Raw genomic sequence first — 16,494 nt, 5'->3', positions numbered from 1 at the left:
TTGACCTAACATGTTAGCCAGCTAACGTCTTTTACGACTAATTTAAATGTTATCGGTTTTACGCCGAAAAATGAGTCAAGCATTGACATTTACAAAACAAGTTTAGTGAATCTGTTACATCAGTAAAATGAAAACTCGCAACGTTCGAAGTCAAATACTAAACTATACTACTAAATAGAACATTGAAAAAGTAAATGAGTTTTTTAAAAAAGTCACACAAACTGTTTTGAGACCAACCGATAAGAACAGAAATAATATATATGTAGGCAATGACTATGTTAAATTTTAATCATGATATAACATAGTGCACGTAATTTGCTATTTATGTAGGAATAAAAATATAGAGCCTATCATCCCCAGATATTTTACCTCTCTATAAAAATCAAATATTTTTTAATATGAATTGAAATAAAATATCGTTTTACACACAAATAACTGTTTTTTTAAACATGTAAAACATCGATTTTTATCTGTAAATCATTACAAGTATTATTAACTAATTATTTATACAACCTTTTCTAATTTAATCAACATACACAGATTATCAAATATTTTATTAATATGAATTTAAAATTAAATATCGTATATCCGATTTTTGTGTTGTCTACTCATACAAAGGTAAAACAAGTAAGTCATATATGTGACAAGTGTATAGTCATCGATCACTGACTGCAACTCGGAGGAAGTTAAAGGACATATTTTACCAAATTAGAACACAACAGGCTGCAAATATTAAATAGTAAATGTATGTATACCTATGTAGTTCAATGCTTCAGTATTAGTAAAATTTTGATATTATAAATGATGAATCTTTCATGATATTAGTACAAAAGCTGGTGAAATGTTATCGATTCCATATCATTGTTTGATATATGGATTTGAAATAATTAAAACTTCGAACCAGATACAGTAAAACAACATATCGCCAAAGGTTACATAGTCAATATAAACGATTATCATCAATTCTTAATCGTTCATGCAAGGTTCGCATACATAATTGACGCCAGTAAACGCTAGAATACTAAGTTTAGGTCGTTATAGAAAACATTCAATGCAATTATCAGTGCATAAAATTTTATACACGCTACGAAGCAGTGCAATTTATGTCTGGATCACTTAAATACTCAAAACATCTGCAATGATTTATTCTATTGTAGTGTCTTTCACACTACAAATCGTCTGAGAATTCTTTTCTAGCCGTAATAATGAAATGTCAATAAGGGTTTAATTTATTATTTAAAAAATGTAAATTTTCTACGTCATAAACATTCTTACAGAATATTATAATATATTCATGCCAGTATATTTAGCAAAATAAAATTACGATTGTTTATAATTAATAAAATTAGATACAACATCCTCCTAACATTAACTCGTAATACTTAACGCCTGATAAATTTTATTGAACAAAATCGAAATTACATAAAAGACCTTTTCTGCATTTGTCGAGTTTGTAGAAATACAAAGAAATAAATAAATAGTATTAAAGTTTCATCTTAATTAATGTTGCAACCAGTGCATGAACGTGTACATATGATAGATATCTGAATTAAATACAGTCCTGTATTCATATGTTACAAACGTAGATTATAAGTAGTTCACTAACAGAATATACATCATAAATGTCCGAATGAAATAAATAAAATAAAATGTTCAAATATAAGTTTAAAATGTTTGATAAAATAATCTATTGTTTCAAACGGTAAAGCCGGGTTCTGTCTGTATTCTGGACTTCAACAATGTTTTGTCTATCCAATTCACATTTTCAGATGCCGATTGCGCCATCTTTATAATTATCACTACAATAATAACATCACAAACACAGTAATAACAGCAAAAATATATTATTTTACTTAGTAATACAATTTATTTTGAATTGCCCCAACTAATTGTTGTCTAATTTGAAGTTTCTCATACCAAAGAGTATTTCGGGTTGAAAACCCGGGATTTATATGCGGTGTGGAATATCTGCTTATATTATATGCTATGCATATTGTAACATAGGCTTATATTATCTAATGTCTTATATTTGGTGTAATTTTCCGCGCAATTTTCACGTTCTTTTGTTTTGTTACATAGCATTAAGTTGGCTGACGCGATGTTACTGACGTATTGCCTCTACTGACAAGCCTGTATCATTCAGTACACTATTGGCTAATTTATGCTTACGAAATTCAATTTTGCTAATTGCTGACCTTATTTTCGAAGATGTCTGTTATTCAAACACTTGTTAAGTAATACTAAGGATGTGATGCGTTGTACACAATCGAATCTGGGTTATCGTTTACAAATGACTCATGGAGTATTATTTTGCTTTAACGTGGTATCTCAACTGTCTGGTTTATCTGATCACCGTATACGAGTGTATTTACATTTTTACAACACAATTATTTGAATATCTATTACGGACCTATGTAGTTAGACGCACAAGTTTTAGTCGTACTCTACTCTTTTCGAACATTTTCTAAAAAAACTATAGAAATTATATATTTAATATATATATATCTATATCTATATATGACCTGGTGGCTTAGCACACCACCAATATGTATGGCCGCAGGTTCGAATGCTCGCAAGGTACAAACATTTGTATTCGTGACTATGATCGTTTGGATTGGTCTGGGTATTATAAACGTATATTATATAAATATTTACAAAAAAAAAAAGTAATTTGTATATTACTACAAAACTTCCGAAGTAACTAATTGCTTTCGAACGTTGATAAACAATGTAGATGATATTTCTTAGGATGAACACTCTGAAGAAGAATTTTCATTGTCTCTGCAATTCAGAAACATTATAACCATCCTCAGCAAACAAGTAAAGTAGTCGGCCAAAATTAAGATAGAAAAAGTATTTATTAATTAAAACATTAACTTTGGAAATTGGTAACATTTATTGAGTAGACAGCCACTTATAGAAAAATAATATGAGGAAATCCTCATATTATTTTTCTATAAGTGGCTCAATAATTTTACAGTTACTGCACACTATTAGTTTGAGAATAATGTTATTCATGCTCTTACTGTTGCCATTTTCATAAAAATGTAAGTTGACTAATACCTCTATACTTACCTTATAATCCGTTGTTTCATTGAATATGAATATTACAGTGAAACCATTCTTTCTAAAGCATCATAAGGGTCAGTGACTAACAATTGGCCTATTATTCCTATAGAATATCGAACAGCATTAATGTTTCATGAGGTTCCAACAGTAAAACTCTTAAAGCGATTTTTCAAGTAAATATATGAAGGAAATTTATAAGTTGCCCAGATATTACGAAAATGTGAAACTTAGAGTGTCAAGTTTCTGTTTGCGGAATAAATAACCTCTAAAAGTTCTAAACTAATTCTATAAATTATCACTTAACGATATTACATAGTATGTTTCTATTCAATTAAACCAGGCAGCAGAATTACAAACTCTTTTAAATCATCATCAAGTATCTACATCCCATAAGTTGAGTATAAAAAGAAACTGCCACAATTTTCCGCTAATAAAGCAAAAGATTTTATTGAATGGACTTCGCAACCATTACTACCGTTCTGAAAATTGCAAATCAAACAACAGGTGTCGACTCTCATTAAAATTAATATCTATTCAGAAAATTCATACCTTTACAAAATCAGAACAAAACGTAGTTCTCCGAGAAAATATACTGTCAAGAAAAATCATTATATTGATTGTCATTTGTTCTATAAATATTCAGATTTCGTAATAGTTGTTATTAAGGATGAAATATGACTGCAACGACGTAAGTATTAATGCTGTTTATGTACTTCAAGATCGGTTTCTTCACTTAATTATGAGTAGGTATAATGTTTTAATAGTTTGAAGCATTTCCTGTAGAAAATTTACAACAATAATTAGTAGATTAACTATTCATAAAAAGACATCAAAACTTACTTCTCTTAGATGTGCCGAATACATCTTCGTGACCGTTATACGTTCTATCATCATCGTACTCGTAAACCTTGAAACTTTCGAACGAATACAGCTTGCCGCCTTTTATATCAATGTAATCACTAAAACAAGCTATAAAATAGCTCTAAACGTCCTATACAAGATTGATTTTAAAACAATACAATGACTGAGATTCACTGTTGCGTCACTACGTATATTGCGTCCATAAAATGTACACACTCTACTCGTATAAACAGTTCCACAAACTATTCCTGAGTTTCAAAGAGTGTTTAGTTGGCTCGTTACGCAGGCCCGGTGAATGTTTACAATCACTTCAATAATGGAAGCGGGATTACGCACACCGCTATTGTTTTATCGTAACAATGACAATTTGCGAGAGATGCGTTCCAGAGAAAGTGTTCGAACGTCGCGCGGAAGTCGGGCGTCGTCGGAGGGAGCGTCGTCCGTGGCGACCGCGTGTCGTCTGGCTGGGCCGCAGTAGGCGACTCGCCGCGCCGGCGCCACGAACTGTGTCAGGAGACACGGCGCCCAGAGCATCCCTGTATACCCGGAATAGCGAACACCTCCACATTTCCACACTTGACGCATCGATACGGTCGCTGTACCAATCGACCATAACAATAAAAGTGGTGAGGCGCCTCGACTATCTAATGATAATTAAAGGCAGTTTATTTGCGTTCACCGTGACGAATCAATGGTACATAAGGAAACAGAGATCCTATCAACAATTAAATGTAATAAAACACAATTACACATTCATTAATTTCAATTAATTGAATTGAATGGACCTACGTCAATAATTAACATAGTACAACAATAATACGTTTACTATCATTGCTTTTGTGCTGACAGAGCACACACACATAAGTGTAATAAATGTAGAGCAACTAAACATGTAGCAAGACACTAGCGGTCTTATTACAAAAAATCTGTTAAAACTCGGACGAAACGTGGTCTAAATGGTCGTGGTTTAAACCATTCCTAAAGTTAATACTTGGAATAAACCTAACATTATTACGAATCCAGATCTAACAGAGGACTACTTAGTACTACAGTTAAATCGTTCATTATGTATTCCATACAGAAATCAGTCACTCATGTCTGTCACCGTACAATTACGTTCCATTTTACCAGAAAACTGAAAAGATCAAAAATAATATTAGTTCAAAGAAAAATGTATAAACTAAAAATAAATTTATTTCTATTTATCTATGTCTTCATTATAACTATTTCATTAATATATAATATTTATTAATGTACTATTAGGCTGAAAATCAGTTTTAAATTATAAGTAGGAGTCCTATACGGAGAAAAGGAACGGCGAGATATTTTTATTGGATCATTCGAATGATGACTATTTCAAAGTCAAATGAGTGAAAAAATAACAATTAACGTCTTTTATATATTTTTATTGTCGTAAAATTTGCTTTAAATATTTTTAGTTAATATATTTTTAATTTAGTTAAAATATTTTTCCAAAAACTACAACTAACAATAGAATTTTTAAAATGGAGTGGATGTATAAAATGAGCTCTCACTGGAGTGATTTATTTATGTATAAATATTATATTTCTCAAGATAATCTCCTCTAAAAAGATAATTACAAGTACGTATAAAAATATGTTACAGGAGGAACATACAAACATCACAATCTGTACATCTATTACTTCTTAGAACGCCGCTGCATAAAATTTTACTGAAGAATACTTTGTACATAGCCGTCAACGTGGGCTTGCAAAGTGGTTTGTTTTGTATTTCGTTTGAGGTTGAGATAGGGCAGTAAAATTATTGGGTACAATGGCATAACACGTTAGACCTTTGAGGGATGGATGGAATGGGAACACATGAAAATGTCCGTGGTACTATTCCACTAGTAGAATAGTCATTCTAACAACATAAAAAAAAAGTTTTAGACAAGTCATAAAATTCAAATGGAGAACTCACTAAGTTATTCGATTCTGTCACAGTCACAGTTATGAATCCGACTAGTCAGAAATGCGTCGCTAGCTGAAACAATCCATTGATCGGACAAGTCCGCTTGGCGAAATAGGGAGCTTTTCGCACCCACCCTCATCTCATCCCGCAATGGCTTTCTATTTTTAGATATAACCTACAAACTGATGTAATCCTTCAAATTATGTTCTTTCGCTCTGTTTACATTATCTCATTTTTTATTTGCTCCTTTTTAACCTATCTTTCTGAAATTGTTAATATAAATAGGTAAGATTACACAAAAAAATTATAGCAACTCATCCTAATCTAATAATGTAACAAAACTAATTGTTAATTTCCATACTGATTTTATAAATTACAACTCAACTCGTCTGTCTGTCTGTCTTTATTGTCATTAGATTTAGACGAAGTACACAGGACACATTTATATTCATAAACATTAAACATAACGGGGATAATAGTTGATAAGGGAACTCAATCATTTCTCAAGTGTTAAAAATTTCTTCATTATTCTATTTTTTCTATTTACTATGCAGACAAAGTCGCAGGCATAAGTAAGTGTTACATAATTGAGATTTGAAATAAGGAAATTAGAAATCATAAATAAATGATTACGTCCGCGCAGTTTGATGGCAGCAATACTGGACTACAACGATAAATATCGTCTATAATTGAGTTAATAAAATTATGTATGTTACGAGTAACAAACGTTATCGACGTTTAACCGGAAACTTTGAGACGCTTCGAAAGTCTCATTACTAACGAACATATATAATTAATACCATAAAATATTACTTATATCTAAGTAATATTTTATTTAAGTCTCAATTGAGTCAACATACTGTGTAATTCTATCAATATTATAAATCAGAAAGTTAGCACAATTAATATTTCCTTATTAAGTACGTTTAGAAAACAAACAAATAAAGAGTGATGTGATTAAATTTTATACAAATAAAATTATATTTCAGTATAAAAGTTAATTTTAAAGTGTTGTAAACTATGTAGATTTACGACACTGAAATGTTATCTCCTTATGTAAAGTAGACATAATCAATAATAAAGAATTTCGAAATACAAGTAATGTGCGGCCTATACAGTCATTGTCCAAAACATAAACAGGCCTGATGTATGCTTTCGTGATAGAAATTACTAATACCTACTTATCATAATACCTGGAAATATTCGATCAGATCAGATAATATAAATTAGCTTCATTCTTTAATTGAATAGCATTCTAAATTGCTGAGTCTTCCTCTACTGAAGTAATAAAAAGCTATAATATATATCTTATATAAAACTTAATGAACATTAAAAAAGCTATATACTATTGCGTAATAACATACTACGGTATATAAGCTCTTTGCATCTGTTATCGTTCTCACAAATCGACCTATGACATTTACAGTAAATAGGCAGCTACGTAGAGTGACCTGACCTGCAAATGTTATTTTAAATGGGACGCTATCGAATTTCCGTTAATGCACAGTAAGTAAAAGTTATAATGGCATGAGGTTTATCTTAGTCGAGACTTCGATAGAAATGCTGACCGCATGAACAGAAGACCATCGGGTAATAAATCAAGGGTGGGCGAACATGTGGAGAGGATAATCATTACCAATTCGAACATACTCGTAACGAACTATGTATCTTAACGCCAGATCTTTTATGGGGTTGGCAATAAGTGCTAAATGCAACAGGACTCTATTTTCTTAGAACTAATGGTAAATGATTTAATTTAAAAGCAAAACTTCATATATCGGATGACGTTATTTAAATTTCTGAGAAAATGATTGTACATATGCTATAAGAAGTAGATGCATTAAGGATAGATAGACTAGGCTTATAATCTACGCGATTTCGATTTTCTCTGAAAATACAGTACAAACTTCCATCCCCTTCATAGTACGTGACGCCGCGATGTGATAGTAACGGAACTATTATGCCACATTTATTCCCCCACGATAAACAAAATTTTCCGGTACCTATAATATGTGTAAAAGTAGTGAAGGTCGTAATGCCAAACACTCCTTTACTTGATGTATTTATATATGGACTTCCGCAAAACCCTGATTTCATTAAATATAAACAAACTTCTCACGTTGTGCTGTAAGTTTGAATGGAGAAATATGGTAGTAAATTTACTGAATATTCGGATTAGTCGATAGTAATCACAGCGTATAAGGGGCACCGCGGATGTCAGTGTATCCTGTGACGTTCATATCTACAGGTGATGGTAAAAATTCTTAATGATGTAGGCCGTATGCTATTCCTACTTACTAGTATGAATATAACACCTGAATAATTAATCGCCACTGAAACGTTAAAGAAATTTTAGATAGCAAGTAATACTCTAATTTGGATATTGATAAATGTAGGTACTTGGTCGTTGTTATCAAGTTGATAATTAGCAATAATGAATTAATCAGAATTAAATTGTATCGTCATTAATTGCCTATATATTAGGTATAAATAAACATTCATTCGAAATTAACTATTTCGTGTTTACTAGAAAATAATTATTTACAATAGACGAAACAAAATTACTCCGTTGGAAATTAGGATCCGATATTTGGCAAATCCTTCCAATAAATAAACTTTTACTAAAGCCGTTATGTAAAGGATACTTTTACATTTATATTCCTTTAAAATTTGCCAAGATTTCTTGCCTTAGGCGAAAGCGTTTCCTGTCCTTTAAATTAAAGAGGAATTGTTAATCAATCACTCCGGCTCAATACAATTTGATGAGTATTTTACGGAAATAGCGAAGCGTCATTACTTGATCAAGGACAAGAAATAATAATTGGATCTTAACGCATTATCAATTATGTTTAGTTAGCAAAAAGTGCCGTCGTATTTCTATTCTAATTTAGCACTTAAACGTCTTTTCCAAGCCCTCGTGATGAGTGGATATTTATGGTAATATTATGCAAAAGAGCGGTCCCATTTCGAAATCTCTGATGTTCAAGGAGTACTTAAATTCGGAAGATTGTAAATGGATCGATAACGTATATCGGAAACAGACATGCGAGACACGAATCAAACATCGACAGTGGCCTTGACCCGGTTCTGGCGGCAAATGGCTATACCCCTCGGTGGCGTCGAAGGCAGTAAACGATTATCTTGGTTTAGGCATATCAATGGAAGGGACGAAAGACATCTTTTGAAAAGGTCAAATGCATCGAATATAATTATAGCTAGATCTTCTGAAGTTAGATTTTCATCAGAAAGCTGGACAAAGTAAATCCTAGTTTGATTCGAGTAAAGTTTTTAGACTATCGGGTAACTAATGGATCACATCTCGAGATCTAGCTGGGCTGGCCACATTACGCCACCATAGCCTCTATGATATCACCGCAGGATAAACTTCTTTGTGTCTGATACCGGCTTTTAAAACTACCATGTGATTAATTCTTGGCGAATTCGGCAAATATTCATATTATATTTTTTTTATATACATATTTTTATATATGTCGCCTCACACATGGAGGGCGTGGCTCTTAATTTAAATGCCTAATCTACTAATGTACCCTACAACCAAAACATAAGTGACAAAGCAAGCTGCTTTGCAGATGACAGGTGTGACTAAGGCAGACAACTTTTTACAAAGTCCACCTTGATATAACTCGAAGTCATTTTTAGTCTTCCATCTTTCACTGGTTCCCAGTAAGCGGGAACACTATTCGATTATTATCGTTAAAAAAATATAGGACTAGACTAACCCAACGGCTCGGAACACTTGGTTAACAATAATGTGACTGAAATGAGGATGTCACGTCTATAACGTCTTTTCTACTCGAATGTCATTAGCATACAATTATTTTTATTATGTTTCTCTCACATTAGTCAAGTTTATAGTTGCTGTTTTTGAGATGAGACGCATAAGAATACGAGTTACGAAATATGTATGTTTAAGCTAGATATATACATAGTTAGGTACATATAGTGTCATGATAAATTTGTTAGGCATCTTTCGAGAACCTTGGCATTCAGATGGTAGATTCACTTTTTATAATAACATTTTACATAAATAAGGTGTAATTTAAAAACGATAACATTATGTAAATCAGAAATACTGTATGGAATTACACCGAGTTGATGTCTTACGATAACACTCTTAATTCTCTCTGAGAAGGAAAACATATTGTAAAAAAAAAATCTCAGAAAATGAACTTCTCATAATATTTAGCATTACTTCCACTTCAATTGTTTCACAAAGAAAAAGATAAAACTTATTGTTATTTCTAATACCTAACGACGCATTTTCAGTGCTAGTAATTTGCCGCTAAAGGACCTAACATAAAAGTACGTTAAGAATAAATCATATAAATATAGAATAGACATACTACTATACCAACATTATAAATAGAAATTGTATCTGGTTGTCTGTTACATTAATAGGACTAGTGGTTAATAAACTCACAAAGCAATTTAATGTGAAGATATATTGTATTACGAGGATGTATCTAGAAAATAATACTGCTAGATCTCGCTGTACCTTGGGAAACTAATATAAGTACCTAAAGACTGAAAAAAAAAGAAATAAATATTACTAACTAATAAACGAATTAACGATAGAATTTAAAATGGCTATGTGGTTAATTGATATACGGTAGAAATGGGAGTGAAAGGCCTCTTGGCCTATCAAGAACTGTAGTGTTCTATATTAGAACATGTATTAAAACTGCACTAGCAAATTCCTACCAGATTTGGCTGGGCAAGGAGAGAAACACGAGCTGTGAAGGTGATTATTGACGTATATCGGCAAAAGAGCCCCTTAAACCTATGGAGAGGGTTGAAAAACGAATAAAAGCATATAAAGACAAAGTTAGTTTTAAATAAAAAATATTTTTTAAATAATATCTATAGATAGATCTTGTACTGTAAGATACAAACATTTCTATCAACTTAATTAATCCTGTCTCTGTGTCCAATAAATAATTATTTATCTCTTATCTTATGATAAAGTGTTTTCACCTGTCTATTAATAAAGAAAAAAACTTTAAACTTTGTATGGATGCATGTGATCATGTTTTGATGTTTTTGGTTATAATATTGATAGTAATCTGGTGCATTACTAGGAATATTATTGTTTAACAAGACGGTTTATGATAAGTTGAATTGTCACTGAAAAAAATACTATTTGCTATGATATATATTTCATAGTGATCTGTGTACAACAGAGAATAGTGATGGAGCTTGTTTTTATGTAAGTGGAATGTTAACCTAGCCTACAACCCACCTGATGGAAAGTGCAAAGGTTGGCATGTTCCATCAGTTGGGTACTTGTTTCTCATGCTATTAACATGATATAGCATCAGAGATTTCATGTGTGTCTATATATTTAATCATATTTTTATGCTAACTAAAAAAACGTTTACATTTATATAAAGCTGTGTCTGCGGTTTCACCCGATATTCTGATGTATAAGCCACATTATTGTAAAGTTTCCTCAAAATTCATTTAGTAGAATTTAGATTAGATTCATTTAGAAGAAACAGAGAGTAACAAACATCTATCAATCTATCCATCCACACCCTCAAACTTTAAATTTTTAATATTAAATTATATAAAAACTGCAATAACAACATCATAAATTGACAAATTGATGTAGTTGTAATTGAATAGACATGTAGGGTTAGAATGAAATTAAACTTGTATCTTACAGTTGCCATGTACTAACATAATAATATTAGGTGAACACTTAGAAAGATATATGAACTGTGTGAAAACTATTGCAAGAAGAGGGAGATACAAACTTCTTAACAATTCATAGATTACCTACATAAGTGCCTGGTACAATGTGTGACTAGTAGAGGAACTTGAGACTCATCTCTAAAAATGGTATCAAACATAGAAGATGAAATGACAATAATAGTAATAACCCAGGAGAATTCAAAAAGTGCCGTCTAATACCAAACTAAGCAGAACATAATTTATGTATACTAATCAATGGATGATATGGAATGGACGGTAGGAAAAAAAATTTACATTCATAAACAGCAATGTCCTACATGAATATATTATTTTTGAATTTGATAATACTTAGATGTACTTTTTTTAACACACACAGCCTGAGACACCACTAACTGACACAAACAATAACATTCATGAATACAAATGTTAGCAACACATGAGAAATCAAACTGTAATTAGTGGAAGTATGATGGCTTACTAAACTACTAGTTGCCTGAGGCTATTACTCTACAGTTGAAGTAATATTTAATATCACTAGGTTGTAGTATAAAAACACAAAATTTTATAATCATCTTAAAACTGGTAAATTAAGAAAAGTATTGCGCAGTGACTGTCTAAATGTATTTAATGATTTCCATCAATATTTAATGCAAAAATAAATTCAGTTAAACTAAGATTGCATGGCCACTGTGTATAGTATATGTTATATAGTTCATAGTCCTTCTACATAGTACCTGCATAGACTTCAAGTTTTTTTGGTATTATTATATGAGTGTATTGTGGACTTTATTTTTCACATGGAGCTTCTCATTTGGTCTGTTGTATATGTAGTTATTACATGAAATAAATGTAGTCAATATTTTATATTAATATAAAAACGATAAATAATACCCAGTATTTCACTAAATACAATCAATAACAACCACAACTAAATATTGGATATATCAAAACAGAATACATTAATTAACTTTCTTAAAAATGTGTACTTGAAGTTCAATGTTATATATTCAAATATGTACATTGAAAAGAAGACTTATGCATGACATCATTGCATAAAACCAGTAGATAGTAAGACGTTGCTACATTTATTATGTTAACGAATTAAGAAACTTATAACTTTCAACAGAACTAGTAAACACAATATTATGATTGTTTGGTTGGTTGGTTGGTCTACTTAATTCGATTTTTGTCAAACAATTTATTTGTAGCGGTGACATATTAAAATTTACAATATCAGTACGCATAATATCAGTAAACAAGTTACCGTACTATTTAAATAAAGTGTGACAAGCACAAACTTACCATCTTTGACATTCTTGGAAGACTGGGACGATGACACTCCGGGTATAGTTTTGTCACTTGCACAGTACATTATACTTAATTAAATAAATGTAATTAATAAGTCACACTCATCTAATCAAGTTAAACATGTTATCAAATCGATTGGATATAACAATACATTTACAAATTACGAGAAAGAGGTCGGCCATTCCACATTCCGGTTGTAAATATCGCAGAACAGAGAACCGAGACACATAGACAACAACGTCTGACAAAGAAAAGAAGACATTGATAGTTTTATTTCTACCACAGAGAGAGTATGAAAATGTCTGGAATGGAAAGACGCAATGCATGCTATCTCTACTGAAGTTGTGTAACAGTATATGTCAAATTTCAAAAACTAATAGCAGTAACAGTTACTTCTGACAGAAAAGACAAAATAGAATTTTTTTATCATTCTAAGATTCAACGATTGAAAACATTAATACTTAAATATAAAAAAAATATTGTGCTGTTTCTACGTTTTTCACTTTACTACTATATATTCTAAAAGTCAAAATAAGAACCATGGATACACTACGGCAATTCGTGCAAAAGAGACAGAATGTCTTATAGAGATGTGTCGTAAGTGAATTCTACTTAGTAATTTGTGGCCAAATTGAAAAATGTACTAGTGCATTGTAATAATATAAGAATTTGCAACGATGCACACCATGTGCATATACCTTGATATATTATTATATTCGGGAATCTTTATATTAAGTTTATTTGATTAACGATGATTTAATTTCTATTTTGCAGTTTTGCACCCACGTTCTCCTTCTATGCGATTATATATCTCCACTATGATATTGACTGTCAAAGTTGACTTCTTAAAAAAACGTCAAATTGAAACTGTCACAGGCTTGTAATCCTTATCGACACGACAGTGATCATTATTCGTTTTGGTGTTGTCTATTTATTTTGTCCATTTATCGCTGTGAAATCAATTGAATTCCAAACTGTTCATTTATTTTTATTTGTTATATATTTTAGAATTTTTCCATTAATGTTAAGTACTCGAAAATAATGATGCAACATCAGTATTGGGTAACAAAAAAGACTGTGTTAAAAAAATTGGGAACCAAAGAAGATGAATGTATCGTTGCTTCAGACGCTGAGCTTGATGCGAAATTGGAATTGTTTCGATCAATATCTGACAGCTGTTTGCAATTACAACGCGTACTAGATCAGTATCAACAACGATTATGTATTTTGGCTCAAGAGGAGAATACTTTAGGCAAGTTTTTGCGAGATGCTGGCAAAGGCTCGGATGCTTCGGGCAAGCATATGATATCCGCCGGTAAAGCTATATCTTACTCCGGCCAGCAACGGTTATCTGTGCGGGGACCGTTGTTGAGACTTTATCATGAAGTTGAAACATTTAGAGGACGTGCTGTTAGCGATATGCGTGCTACAGTATCAGCAATGGAAAAAGCTCGCATTGAATATCGTGCCGCGCTTAGTTGGATGAAATCTACGAGCGCGCAGCTCGATCCAGACACTGGTCGCGGACTTGATAATTTTCGGAAAGCTCAGCGTCAAGTACGCGAGAGTAAAAAGCTTTTTGATAAATTAACACTTGATGTCTTGCAGAAGGTAAATTATTTTGATATTTAACACATAGTTTATTTGTTTACACAAGTAACTATCTATATAATATTATATTCTTGTTATAATAAATTGGTGTGTTTGTATTCACACAAAACATTAAAAATTAAATGTGAAACATATCTGTTTAAAAGAGCTTATTTCAAATGCTAGAATGCATTTTCACCCAATAATTATGAAGAAATAAGCTCTTGAATGAGTGATACATTAATAAAAGAATATCTAAATAGTCTTATATTAAGTTTATCTAAGCATATTTATTTTTAGATTGATCTCTTAGCGGCTGCAAGATGCAACATGTTCTCCCATGTTCTTTCAACTTACCAGAGTTCCTTTTCAACATTTTCAACAAAAGTGGTCCAAACTTTGATTGCTACAGCTGATACAATGAGCTCTACACCACTCTATGAATTTTCTATATTGAAGGAATTATCCCAGAATTTAGAAGCTGAAACCAAACAAGAAGTAGTGCCGCAGGATAAAGATCAAATGTTATTTTTTCAGGTATAACTTGTCTTTTTTATAAGTATATAACTTCCAATTTCAAATAAAATTATTGTGGTACTTTATAGTCATTTAAATAACATTAACATAAACTCAAAACTACAGTGTATATTATTAGAACAGATTGATTGACTGATATATAAAGTAATCCAAATAGTCAACTGTAACATTTATATTTATTGCTTTTTCTAAGCTAAGAGGACACATATAGATATGACTAATTCTAATTTTAGTCATTCATAATTAATACAGTAGGACATATTTTTGATACTTTCAGCCACATGCAAGTAATTACTAAGCAATTAAACTGACTATTATTTACAATTGTCAAATTAATGACTTAAAATTAAATAAGGCATCTTTGTGTTTTGTTACATTTATTTCTTACTGATTATACATATAATTTATATTTCCAGGATGAATATAAAGATGATAATAATGATAAGAAAAAGAACAAAGATACTACTGAAACTAGTGATGCCAAAGAAAAATCACCTCCGTCCATAAATCCTACAACTCCATCAACATCAAATTTAATTGATACTGGTTGTACTGAGTCAGAAAGTACTGGGGAATCTTCTGGAATAATATCAGATTTGGCTGGACTACAATTGGACTGTGGTGACATGCCCACCCATTTTAGCTCTTTTATGCCCTCTCAGTTGTTACAAGTAAGATGTTTATTATTAATTTATCGTGTTCGTCATTATTTTTTTCATGTAAATGTAATGCCAACTAAGCAGACAGTCCACCTGATTGAAAGTGGCAATCATTGCCTATTTATATAAGAACAGTACTATGGACATGTGGCACCCATGGTGCACCCTCATACACTAAGGAATCATACCTCTGTACCACAGCTTACAAGCTCATTGAAAAGTCTGATTTCTCACATAGGGACTGGTACTTTTAATTTGTTAGAATAGAATAGAATAGAAATAGAATAATGATCACATAGACTTTAAAAATACTCTCTGTTTTTTCTTATTTAATGACTTACATATGTCAGATGTAATGTTATAATAGATTTGGACAATACCTAATTCCTGCTCTAATTATATTGTGTGTTATTACAGAATTTGACTGCGCCTAATTTGTTCCAAAACCCTCTAACACCGAACACCAATAACAACAAAAAATCAAATTCTCCACAAAGTAGCTATTTAGCTCCAATGGCTCCGAAAAAAGAAGACAAGGCAGCTTGGTTCAAGTTGTTCGCTGAATTGGATCCTTTGGCCAACCCTGACAACATACCTGGTACAAATACTAACCAAAGTCATGCTGCATAATTTATTACTGTTATTACAATTATATATTTATATTATATACTGTGCATAAAAAGCAATTGTTAATGAGCTATGAAGAGCAAGTACATAATTTCCAAATACAAACTATTAAAGTCATATATGCATATATGTAATAGGTTACCTGTGTGATTGTCTATAAATTTTGTTTTCTCTAGAAAACTATCCGAATTTAGTC

At 31.5% G+C, this 16,494-nt stretch overlaps 2 protein-coding genes across 3 annotated transcripts in view; one reads left to right on the top strand and one right to left on the bottom strand.

Annotated features, from left to right (window-relative positions):
* The window catches only part of LOC131848002 (cyclin-dependent kinase 14), a 90,722-nt gene extending 77,571 nt beyond the window's left edge, over positions 1-13,151 (bottom strand). Inside the window, exon 1 of one of the 2 annotated variants that reach the window (XM_059197736.1) lies at positions 12,880-13,151. In XM_059197736.1, coding sequence (XP_059053719.1) covers positions 12,880-12,949 — 70 coding nt within the window. In that variant the 5' untranslated portion in view covers positions 12,950-13,151. Of the gene's footprint in view, positions 1-3,909; positions 4,358-12,879 lie in introns of those variants that run through there. The other variant, XM_059197738.1, reaches the window with a different exon arrangement.
* A 631-nt stretch (positions 13,152-13,782) lies between these two features.
* LOC131848172 (islet cell autoantigen 1) lies at positions 13,783-16,359 on the top strand. Its single transcript, XM_059197943.1, has 4 exons — positions 13,783-14,496; positions 14,776-15,012; positions 15,429-15,683; positions 16,089-16,359. The coding sequence occupies exons 1-4, from the start codon at positions 13,927-13,929 to the stop codon at positions 16,299-16,301; spliced, it is 1,275 nt and encodes a 424-aa protein (XP_059053926.1). The 5' UTR covers positions 13,783-13,926; the 3' UTR covers positions 16,302-16,359.
* The last annotated feature ends 135 nt before the right edge of the window (positions 16,360-16,494 follow it).

Source organism: Achroia grisella, unplaced genomic scaffold (genome assembly GCF_030625045.1).
Source record: "Achroia grisella isolate CSIRO2021 unplaced genomic scaffold, CSIRO_AGI_Agris_v1 utg546, whole genome shotgun sequence".
In the NCBI taxonomy this organism is placed as follows: domain Eukaryota; kingdom Metazoa; phylum Arthropoda; class Insecta; order Lepidoptera; family Pyralidae; genus Achroia; species Achroia grisella.
Note: the sequence above shows the minus strand (reverse complement) of the source record. Positions and strands in the feature narration are given on the sequence as shown.